Source organism: Alosa sapidissima, chromosome 6 (assembly GCF_018492685.1).
Source record: "Alosa sapidissima isolate fAloSap1 chromosome 6, fAloSap1.pri, whole genome shotgun sequence".
Taxonomy (NCBI): Eukaryota; Metazoa; Chordata; class Actinopteri; order Clupeiformes; family Clupeidae; genus Alosa; species Alosa sapidissima.
Window position 1 is genome coordinate 30,256,616 of NC_055962.1, and position 12,316 is coordinate 30,268,931.

The window sequence follows — 12,316 nt, forward strand, 5'->3', positions numbered from 1 at the left end:
GGGCAACTTTGGGGTAACATTAAGGCACATGGATGTCTGAGGCAAAGGCTCATGATATGACTCTGTAGAACTGAATACCACTAAACAGGGCAGCAATACAGTCTAATTGTACATTAAAACATTTGCTCTTAAGTTTAGTTATTTGCGACCCAGAATAAAAAATGAAATAAACATTTCACACAGACAAAAATATAAATTAATTTAGGAAAATATAGACAATAAAATGGCAAAAGAGCTTTGGAAACAGCATTTACAATTTGCTAATATGAGCAATCAGTAATAGAAATGGAAGGATTTTTTATTATTAATGTAATAATTTGCATAATGTAATAATTTTACTTATTATTACATTGAAGACATAACTTTTACATAGCATAGGGGACTAGGTTGGTTCATTGGCCTTTCCTCATCACCTCGAAATGAGTTATATAACACAGAGCATGAACTTACAGTATGTCACATTAATCAGCTTTTGGAGTCAACTTGGTAGTTGATTTATCAGTGGAGGCATTCCGTGTGGCTTGCTGGACTCCCAAGAACCTGCTGATCAAAGTCTGACTGGGGACTGAACCATACAGTGAGAGTGTAGAACATTAACTCCTCCGTAACACTGTTTCCGTTCTCCTCACACCCTCCCTCTATCTCTGCTCTCCCTCTCTCTCGCTCTCTCTCTCTCTCTCGCTCTCTCTCTCTCTGACACACACACACACATACACTTTACTTTGACATTTGTATCCAAATTAGCGTAGAATTAATCATCGGCATGCTTTCACACATCAAGGTCAAAGAGACCCCTGGATGAAAAACAGTGTGTGAGTGAAAGTGAGTGAAATTAAAATGATTTGAATTGTATTGTATTGTATTTGTATTGTGACACAATTTTGAGTGAAACACAAAATAATGTTCTACTTTGTATAAACTGTCCTTTATAATGATACTTTATAATTTACAAGCCTAATTTCCATCTTGCATGCACAATATAGCATATTACAATATGCGCCTAAAGTCATCATTGGTCTGGGGATCAGAGATAGTACTATCCATAGTAAATACTAGCAAGATAACTTAAAACTTTACTTAAGAACACTTGAAATGTTAATTGCTTAGGTGGGCCAACTTTAAGTTTGTGACATTCATATCTCTGAGGAGAATACAGCATTGCTCCACAGGACCATCACTGAACATTCCATCCCCTATAATCCCCCTCATGACAGGCGCAGCCTCCTCTGGCTATAGCCTTGTCATGTGATCCTACTTTGTTAAGGGAGAGAGGGGGTTGGAATTATAAAATTAATAGGGATACAGTCGTATATATATATATATGGATACAGTATCTCACAAAAGTGAGTACACCCCTCACATTTCTACAAATATTTTATTTTATATTGTCCTGGGACAACACTGAAGAAATTACACTTTGATACAATATACTGTATGTCCATTGTCATTCCCTTTCATCGTCATTTCCCCCCCTTCTCCTTTCTCACTGTAAAACTAGTCCATCAGATGACCCCTGACCTATGACAGAAACAGTACTCATTCATAACACTTTCAACAGTACAGTTAAACACTGTTGAAGTTGAAATATTTGCCTAAGGGTATAAATGCTGTATTACAAGTCTATATATGTGTGGACGTGTACGGATATACAGTATAAGCATACTTGTGTGTTGTGTGTAACACGTTTGGCTCGTTTGTCATGTTTGGCCCAGTGTGTTATTACCAGTGTTGTATTCTAATGCACCTTTCCTGTCTGTACATCACAATAAAACGGTGGTTGACAGATTAACCCCTGTCACCAGACAAGTCACAGGCTTGTGAAGTCTGACCCCCATAACAGAAGGGTCCTGTGAACACAGAGGTTTCTGTTCATCATTTACGGTGTCAACCAACAGAGCCATGTTCCGCCTGAAAGTGCCGCCTCAGCACAATGCCAAACCAGGCGGATGACACTTAAGGAAGGCTTCTTCCCTCGTCACACTCTGCTGATGGAGGATACTTGCACTCGCATCCCCACCCCCCACTCTTACCCAAGGTCCCCTTTCTCCCGATGCCTCCTTTGAGTGACTCAGGTTGTGTGCGTATTCACATTATCAACTGGTCAAGTGGAATTCAATTGTGAGAGGTTGCAGAATATGACACCTACAGTATTATTACATTAACATATGAAGACATTTTCTATTACATGACACATTGGACAAATGGACACATTTACTATTATCAAGATATAGGCCCATCATAATATGCATTATGCATAATCGCTGCATGCTGCTGCATGTAAAATCCGTAAAATAAGGAGAGAAGCGTGATTCATTTTCATCTAATAGTACACACAACACCATGTGGTGGTCATATTATGTACCGCTATGTGGTACATGTAGTCGGATTAATGTGTGTGCACATGTGAAGTGACAGGCATTAGCCTCGATATTGCACATATTGTACATGACACACACAAACACACACACACACGCATGTACGCACACAAACTCACACAATAGGAGAACGTTAATCGGTTGCCAGGGGGAGGAGGGTCATCGCCAGGATCCATGTGTGTTGGGGGTCTGTCGCAAGATGGAGAATGACACCATCTGTCCCCCTGATTAGCGGGGATGACTGACCACAGAGCTGGGCTAGAGAGATGGACAATGGGGGAGGAGGAGACTTGACCAGGGCAATATGCCGTTCGGAAAGGAGGACTCAAAGCAAGCAAACTCAGCGGAACAAGACCACACTGAACCTTATCGCATATATTATGAGTGTGCAGCTACTGCTGTGCTCATATGTTTACATACCTTGGCAGAATTTGTCAAATGTGTACCATTATTTTAAGAAAACTCATCTGATCAAGCAAAACTCATTGCTTTCACTTTAATGGGATTCAAATTAAACCATAAGATATGACAGAATAGTGCAATAATTTAACAGAGCAGTAAAGAAAACAATTAGATGACCCCAGTCCAGAAGTTTACCCAGTTCACCCCTTAGTTTTTAATACTGTGTATTGCCCCCCTTTAGCATCAGCTATGGCTTGCAGTCTTTTGTGATAGTTGTGGATGAGTACCTTTACCTTCTCAGACGGTAGAGATGCCTCTTCTTCTTATAAAAAGCCTCCAGGCTACACAAATTCTTGGGTTGTCTTACATGAACTACAGGTTTGAGATCTCCCCAAAGTGGCTCAATAATATAAGAGAAAGAAAGGTTTTCTGCACTCTCAGTCACATATTCCAAAAACTGGCCAATATTTTGCCACTTCTGCCAGGATATGTAAACCTATGAGCACAACTGTACATGCACCATCTCAGAAAACGTCTGAATTTAAACTATTATCACTCTTAGAACAAGTGCTTCAATGAATCATAGGTTTAGCCTTTGCTTATTTCACAGTTTAGAGCCCAACAATGGGTAACTACGAATAATGAATAATTAACTGTTCACAGACAGCTTAATGACTTTTTTTATGTGAGGTAAATAGCAGTACAGTTGGGGGGTGCTGTGGCATAACTGGCTACAGCGCCCGTACCATATACGGGTCCAAGTGCCCACGGGGACCCGGCTCGAGTCCGGCCCGGGTCATTTCCACCCCGTCTCTCTCCCTACTCGCCTCTTGTCCATCTCTTCACTGTCTTGCAGGAAAAAAGCTCTTAAAATATATATACTTTAAATAGCAGTACAGTTAAATGGTGAGGCCACACAGTGGCCATAGTCCTTGCACTTTTCTTTAATGGGTACTGCCTGCCTACAATCAGGGAAAAGATGCTTAATCCTTCATTTCTCTCCATCACCCTATATTTTCCCACATTTAATGACAGGGTCACATGTGAAAGACAAGTAGCTCTCAGTGCAGTCATTTTGTTTAGCACAGCAGTGTAGAACATGTGTTACAGGTAGAGGTACACATTGTTCTTCATCCTAGGTCAGAAGATTCAGTCACTTCACCTGCTTGATCCAAACAGATGTCAAAACATTCAGTTTTGAAGAAGCCTGAGAGCTTTGAAACACTCAACTCCTTTTTGTTCTTTTTTATCATACAGATGTGACAAACTGTCATTCAAACTACACTCAAACATCCACTTTCTTCCGTTCTGTAATTCATTTATAAAACAACCCAACCTCCCAACTAGGCCTTAGTATTTTTAAGCTAAGCTAAACTTATCCAGATGAACACTGGGGACCCCCCCCCCCCCCCCACACACACACACACACCCCAGTGCCTGTGTGTGTGCTGGCGTACAGTAATGAGGTAGGACAGCGCCGAGCGAGGGGTTCAGGGCTATGGAATGCAGCACTGCCCCTCTTACATAAAGCCTTACAGACAGCAGGGGTCAGACCATGGGACAGCCAGGGAGGACCAAGAACACACACACATTTATAGCACACAAGGACACACATACACACACACATCTATAGCACACAAGGACACACATACACACACACATCTATAGCACACAAGGACACACATACACACACACACTTGAGTTGACATACACAAAAAGCTTTTCTGAAAAAACGCATACAAAAGCCTACACACAGAGAAGTCCCATACATCTATTCTACAGTGAAGAAGCACAATTCCTTGCTCTTGCTCTCTCTCTCTCTCTGTCTCACACACACACACACACGCACACAAAGCCTTGTCCATTATGTCACTCACTAAGATGGCTGCTTTATAATAGTGCTGTAATTAGTGTTATCCACGTGGCTCACCACAGCACAACTGGGAACATACAGACATGATCACTGCTGCCTGTGTACGTGACCAGCAAGCCAGAACAACTCAGCACGCGCACACACACACACACACACACACTCTCCCACAGCCCTGTCTCCCCAGTGCTGCTGACAGCCAGCCCCTTCCACATATCTGGACCTGGGCTGCACAGTTAGCTGCTATGGAGCTGCCCAATCCAAACGTTAGCCTGTTTGTGACCCAAACAAGCTGGTCGCTAACACAGAAGGATCTGGTGCTTCCAAGACTGACCAGGTGCTATTCTCTCAACTGTTTTTGTTGTTAGGAAACTGCAGATATTGACGACATTGTGTGTCATTATATTACTACAGTCATCTTTGAACTGCTCATGCTATCTTTATGAGATATTCCTGCTATCTTTGAAGATTAAGTTTCAATGTATGACACTTACATTTGGTGAAAGATATGCAGAGATAACACATTAAAGATAGACTATATTGATGTTCCATGAAGATTTGGGTGACTAAATAAACCTATAGTTTTTTTGTTAAGCTTCATGTACTAATGTGCTTTCACAAATCTGTGTGAAGGAAATGGTATACAATCACAGGTTACATATCATCTAAGAAAACAAGACATGTACACTTAACAACTGTACCAAACAGTCCTCTTTAATTCACAATGACACATATTGACTGGTATATGTAATATAATATATATACATATATCATATCAGATGACAGTATTTGTAAAAATTGTTAAGGGCCATCCCATTGATTTAGGAGGGGACATCAAAATAATAGTACAAAAAAGGAACCAATCACCAACACAGGGGAAGTGAGAAAGGTCCAATCTGCATCGATCTTAGGTCTTCCGTCATAGTTTACATTCACTCTTAATGTCTACCCACAATGCATCTATCGGTCACCATCTGAACAACACTACTCAGCCACACGAGGAATGAGAAGGGTACCACTAATCCATTAAATGAGCCTGATCACACTGCTGCTGGTTTCAAGACTCTTTGAGGCTTCATGCACCAGAGAAGTGAATGAGTGATCAGCCTTCCAGATAGCAGACTGTTGGTTCACACTGAAAAGAGTTCACTAGCCTGGACTACAGGAGCCACTGGCTGAATGCTGTGGGGTAGGTGACCAATAGATGTCCATCACACTTGGGCAGCTGATTACTAGAACATGTTTTTGTGGGAACATGAAATTAAATGAATGTAGTAAACTGAAATGATATTTGGAATCCCTCGCAAGGGTGAAAGTTGAGACCAAATAATTACCACTTTGCTATGTTTTGATATCTGAGAGGAAAACAGTCTCCAACGAAGACAATGCTTGTTAGTGAACCTGGGATCCCTTGTTGCCTAGTGATTTACGCAAAACACACCTCAGTTTGGTCAAGCAAAGTGGTTGTTACAATGTTCCAGCAATGTGGACAATTTACCTCCCACCTTAACACCCAGTGCACTACCAATCCCTGTAGATTTTCAAAAACACAGTTCCACCTACACTCAAATGCTTCCCAAGTGCCCCGCTCCAGACCAGCATAGTCATGAAATTAACATGTGACATTTCTTTAGACATTTCTTTACTTTACACATATAGACGAGACAAGTGACAATGAGACTTGCAAGGCATCTGAGTAATTCACTTTTTATGTTTCTGAAAGAACAGCTGAGGTTTGCCGAGAAGAAAAATGTCCAGTAGTTTTAGCAGTAGCGCAACCTACCCAGTGCTTCATCAAAGCAGCGGTCCATGGAAGGCAAGTAGCTAATGATGACCTTGGTTCTTTGTTTTAATCAGAAGTCCTGTGAAAAAGACCATCCACAAAAGAAAGGCAGGATAGTGTTTCTGAAATGTCCAGTTCTTTGACTAAAAATAAAACTGTACAGCATAGTTGTATGGTTTGTGTATGAAAAAGTCAACAGAAAAAAAAGCTAATACATTTTTTTTTTTACAATTTCATGGCTCAAAAATATTTCTAACTAAATTCATATAAAAGCCTACAGAAAGAGTAAGAGATTGTTACTAATAACTTAAATACATAAATTATTAATATAGCTTGTTTGTGTCTTAAAACAATCTTGAGATAAGGGAGGGATGGGGGGCTTGATAGCGTCAAGCATATTCTGAAGGGGAAAATACTTTTAGAAAAGAAAGTTCTGAGTTCTGGAAAAGTGGAGTGGGCATAGCTGTGCTTTAGTCAGTTGCATGAGTTTTGTTTTGGGCGAGGGCTCGTAAAAAGATGAAGGATCTTTACCCCCACCCCCGCTTTGCACGAGAAGAAGCTTTGGCACACGTTAAACACCAACCTGACGTCATCATCACATCACATCACAACGCAGTGCACACGGAAAAACACATGCATGCAGAGGCACGGCACACAAACACACACACACACACAGACACACACACACACACACACACACACACACAGCTCAAGCTCATCATCAGAAATAAACGTTGGCAGAAAAAAAGCATATCTAGAGAGATGTGCGAGCAAGTGCGAGTGCGAGCGAGCGTGTGTTTTTTTGTGTGTGTGTGTGTTCAGGTCTCCCTAAAGAGGTCCCTCTCTCTCTAGTGAGTGATATCAGACACGTTTCGCAGCCTTCCAGTGGTTTTTTTGGTGAAACGTAGAGAAACGTCATCGAGTGACTTCAAGAATCTCCGCACTGACTGAGCCTGTTCCTCCATCAAGTTAACAAAGGCATCATCTTTTCCCGTTCTTCCATCTTTCTTTCTCTCTCTCTCTCTCTCTCTTTCTCTCTCTCTCTCTTTCTTTCTTGCTGTCTTAGCATCTTCACAGGGAAGATTCCACCTCTCTTGCAACGACCACAGCGGCGGCGGCGGCTGGGTCAGTCTCGGACCGTGGCGAAACCTGGATCTGCCCCGCGCTCCCGGCGGCCGCGCTCTCCAGCGACTCGCTGATGACCTCCAGCGTGGCCGTGGCCTCGGCGAGCGCCTTGCTGTTCCCGCCGTCTGCCGGCCTCTTGCCGTTGTTCTCCTCGGCGGCACCGCAGCAGAGCTTGGGCGCGCACTGCGTACGGCACGAGAGCTCGCAGAGTGACGCGCGCGACGCCGAGTCCATGGTGACGAACTCGGGCTGCACGGTAGTGGCGTGGATCCCGGCGTCGTGGAAGCAGGCCTTGATGCGCTTGGCCACGTCCATGTAGGCGGTCGGGTCCTGGCACTTGATGTGCGCGGTGGCGATGATGCGGCTGCCCGCCAGCTGCCAGATGTGCAGCTCGTGCACGGCCAGCACGCCGTCCAGCGCCCGTAGGCGCTCGCTCAGCTGGCTCACGTCGATCTGCTTGGGCACCGTCTGGAGCAGGATGAGCGCCGACTCCTTCAGCAGCGGGTACGTGGTGTAGAGCAGGATGGTCACCATGGTCACGCACAGCACCGGGTCCAGGTAGAGCACCCAGCACGGTCCGGCGCGGGTCACCACCGCCCCGAGGTACGCCGCACCACCGCCGCCCCCCATCTGCAGGCTGCCGTTGGCGTCCAGGCCGTCGTCGATGCCCACCAGCGTGTGGTTGAGGTGCAGGTGGTCCGAGCAGTGGCCATGCGTGCACGGGTTGACGCAGGGCGTGCCTGGCTCGCACGGCTGCCACACGAAGGTGAAGATGAGCGCGTTGATCACCACGATGACCGAGCCCAGCGCGTCGCCAAGCACGTGCAGGAAGACGCCGCGCATGTTGAGTTGCGCCGCTGACGAGTCGTCCACCTCCGCCATGGCCGACTCCAGCTCCTCGTACGGCGTGCTGCCGTTCAGCTGCAGCTCCCTGCTGTCCTTCCGTGAGGTCTCTGCCATAAGGGGTCAGAAGAGGTGAGAGGTTAGAGGTAAAAAGGTCACAAAAGGGATCTGTTCTCTTTCAGACCCTGTATAAAAGTACAACTTTTTTTTTTCTTTTTTTTATGTATTTGGGCCTTTTGTCCACAAGTAAACAGTGTTTTAGTTCAATTAAACGGATATTTTATTTTAAATGAATGTTGTGTGGACAGAATTCTTTAAAAAAAATATCTGTTTTCAAAAATATCCAGATACGTGCATACAGGGTCTGAAATATAGCCTCCAAGTTAACATTACAGATGACATACACCAAGGTTTATATTGTCTTTAGCATACTACTTATTATTAGTAGGCTATACAAGTTATATTGTTCATAGCCATAGGTATAGCACTCATTTTCAGGGGAGGAAGGAGGGAATCCACCCATCCGCTGCCATGACTAAAATGATTCACCCTTAGATGTGAACGTGTGAGAATCGTGTGAGAAACTGACCAATCAGCACAGTTTTCTCAATGACATAACATTTTAGTTCAAGGTTCAAAATGGAGGAAACTTTAAATAGCGACCTAGAAGCTGGCTTGAACGAACTACTTTCCCCGAATGGACAGAGAGGGCACAAAATAAACTGATGTGCTTTTTAACCGAAATAATATGTATCAAACCAGTTCTTTCATAGCTGGATTAAAAAGCTGTTCCTATGGTTCCCTCAATGCGACAACATATCACTTAAGCGGATCCAGACAGTTTGTTGTCTTTCGGATGAGAGTCAGAACTAGAAGGAGGCGGGAGACAAAGAGCTGGGCTCACTTCCCATGAAAACAACACCCTGGGGCTGGAATTGGTGAGGAGCTCTTTTGCTTTTGCCATTTCACAACACCTCTGAAACCCAGCCTACATTACTTCACCTATGAGAAACAAACATCTTGCCCGGGCAAAGGGGGGGGGGGGGGGGGGGGGGGGACAGACAGACATTATGGCGCAGCTCTTGAGAATAATGGAGTATTGATGAAAAGGCTGTGCTGAGGGTGGCTCAGAGAACAGCACATTAACACACGAGGACTCACATAAAAACTCCCCGAGCCTCAGTGCCCCAATCTCAAACTCAGAGTCATAAAACACCCGGTAATGACCTCCTGTCTCACACACACACAAACCACAACAGTCACCGAAATGAAACACACACACACACACACACACACACAAGCCAGCAAACATGAGGACATGAATCAGTGCAAAAACAGAGTGTGCTCTAACCATTTGTTTCACATATGACACTCAAGAATAGACTAGAGGTAGGGAGAATGAATCAAAGGCGTGTACACTGTGCCGTTTACCAAACTACCAGTCTCCTATGTGCACATGCCCCGCACCCCCCACACACACACACTCTCAATCCATTCAATTACCTGCTCCTAGCTTTTGCAGAAGGCAGTGCAACTCAAGCATGCTCTAATGGTCTAGCACTCCAGCAGCACAGCCAGCAGAGGTGCGCCTGCCATCAGCTGAGGGGTGTAGGCCTACAGCAACTCATTAGTGTGCTAATGGCCTGGCCAGCTAGGCTACATCTCTCTCTCTCTCTCTCTCTCTCTCTCTCTCTCTCTCTCTCTCTCTCTCTCTCTCTCTCTCTCTCTCTCTCGCCTGGGCTGGCTTTGCTGATAGATGAGCTGGTCATCATCATCATCATTACAAAGGCCTTTGATTTATTGACTGAACAGACAGGAGAAGAGTCTGGGGTAAAACTTCAGAAAAGGTAATAAATTCACATAGGGGAGTTCAGTTCAGAGAATAATGACAAATGCCTCTGGATGTATTTTTTCCCCTTCTCTCTTTGTCATGGCCCCAATAAGCGAGTCATGAGTTTAGAACAGCGGGAGTCAGTCATTCATATCTTTTACCACCAAATCATGTGAGATCAACCAGCATGAGTCACAGAGGATTCGTAATACAGCAGAAAGTGGCTCATCGTCACCTGAGTGTCAATTCATTGGGATCCATAGCACTGTGGAGAACAGATGAATGAGAGGGAGAGACTGGAGGGATTATAATCTTATCTGAGGCCAGTTCTTTCACAGGCTGATAACTGCCTATCAACAGTGCTTAGTTGCCAACAAATGTTAGGCCTTGACGTTTTCCATTATCTCGTGAAAGTAATGTCGTTAATTCTGAATGGGGGTCTCAATACATGCTTGCTTCCTGACAACAGACAAACTGGCAACTGGATTAGATTCTTCTAACCAGCTCAACAGATGACAGCACCTGTCTCTCATACTAGACTCCGCTCATCAATTCCGCATGGCAAAGGGGGTAACATGGCAAGACAATTTTAGACATCAAAACGACATAAGCGCAGCCATTCACGCACAGCACATTTGCAGTGGGCTCGCTATGCACAGCATTCTACTTGGACTCTGCGGAACTAAAGAAGATAGCCTAGGCTACGTCGCCCGCTTCCATCTGCCCTTCACCCCAAGGAATATTCTCATTTTTGCGCCCGTTGCCCAAGAGAAATTGGGTGCGTGCGCAAAAAGCCTGGTGATGATATCTTATTTCAGCGGAAAGGTGACAACACTGGGACACATAAGCTAGGTGTGAAGACTTGAAAACAGCCAACAAATGGATCACATAGGTGCGATCTAAGGTTAATCATTGTGGTGACCACTGAAACATTAACACCATAGAAGCAATAGAGTAGGCTACTACGACAGCAGCTACTACGATCAGCAACGTTACAATCAAAAGCACGGGAACCAGCTTACCATGTCTGTCGGCATTTACGCCGTTCGGACTGGTGTTGTGATTTCCAACCAAGTTGTTGGTCTCCTCGCCCGAACAGCCACTGCCGGACGGCCGTTCCGACTTGCACAATTTCGCCCTTTTATTCTTCTTGCTTCCGTGAGAGTGGCCTCCGTGGGAATGGCCATGTCCCCCTCCGACGTGTCCGAAGAGACACAGCCCTAGCAGGTTAACCAGAAGCCCCGCCGCCCCGACACCAATGACAACATGGGGTCTATCGATCTCGTGTGGCTCGGTGAAACGCTCAACGGCCTCCAGGATGATGGTAAAACACAGTGCTGTGAGAAACACTGCATTGACAAGGGCTCCCATCACCTCCGCACGGATCCATCCGAAAGTGTTTTTGTTTGTGGCTTGTGTCTTCTCCGCAAAGCGGACAGCGACCAAAGCCACCACAAGCGCTATGACATCCGATAGCATGTGAAATGAGTCCGAGAGCATCGCCAAGGATGCGGTCATCCGGCTGACCACAACCTCCACAATAAAAAACCCAAATGTCAGTGACAGCATGCATAGCAACCGAACACGGTTGGGTTCACAAGCCATTTTCTCGCTGCGGAACTCTTAAATCCTCCGCTAGCTAATTAGCTAGCTAGCCTGTGCTAGCTAACGATACGTCGCCACACAACAATGAGAGCGAATCAAAACCTAACGTTAGCGAACAGGACAACTGCCTTCCAGTCTGCTAGCGATATGCTGTTCTAAACAGCGTCTTTAAAATTAAAACGAACGTATCGTCATTCTCTCCAGCTCAATTATGATTTATCTTAATAGAGAAATTAAGCGACGACGCTTTTATAACCTGCAATTCACAACGTCCTGGGAGCATATTCTAAAGCCCATCGGTTTGCAGACGGGTTGAAACTTTGCACCCGAGCCGGGTAAACTTTCCACACGGAACAAGGGATCTCACGACACGCCCTGGCGTTCTGTGATTGGTGGTCAAGGCGCGTCATTCGTTTTGTAGTATTTTTTTTCTTTCAAATACTTAAATAATATTTGATTTAATGATATTAATGGACCACGTA

At 44.8% G+C, this 12,316-nt stretch overlaps 1 protein-coding gene across 1 annotated transcript; it reads right to left on the reverse strand.

The window, feature by feature from the left end:
* Positions 1-5,340: 5,340 nt before the first annotated feature.
* On the reverse strand, positions 5,341-12,152 carry slc30a1a (solute carrier family 30 member 1a). The gene is made up of 2 exons (XM_042095440.1): positions 11,252-12,152; positions 5,341-8,508 (listed from the first exon to the last, which is right to left on the reverse strand). The coding sequence occupies exons 1-2, from the start codon at positions 11,832-11,834 to the stop codon at positions 7,502-7,504; spliced, it is 1,590 nt and encodes a 529-aa protein (XP_041951374.1). The 5' UTR covers positions 11,835-12,152; the 3' UTR covers positions 5,341-7,501.
* Positions 12,153-12,316: the final 164 nt, after the last annotated feature.

Excerpts from the sequence above, each read along its gene's own strand:
- slc30a1a (XM_042095440.1), bottom strand. The coding sequence starts at position 11,834 with ATGGCTTGTGAACCCAACCGTGTTCGGTTGCTATGCATGCTGTCACTG. Across the intron at positions 8,509-11,251 it reads CGTAAATGCCGACAGACATG|AGACCTCACGGAAGGACAGC; the intron begins GTAAGCTGGTTC and ends CCCTTATGGCAG.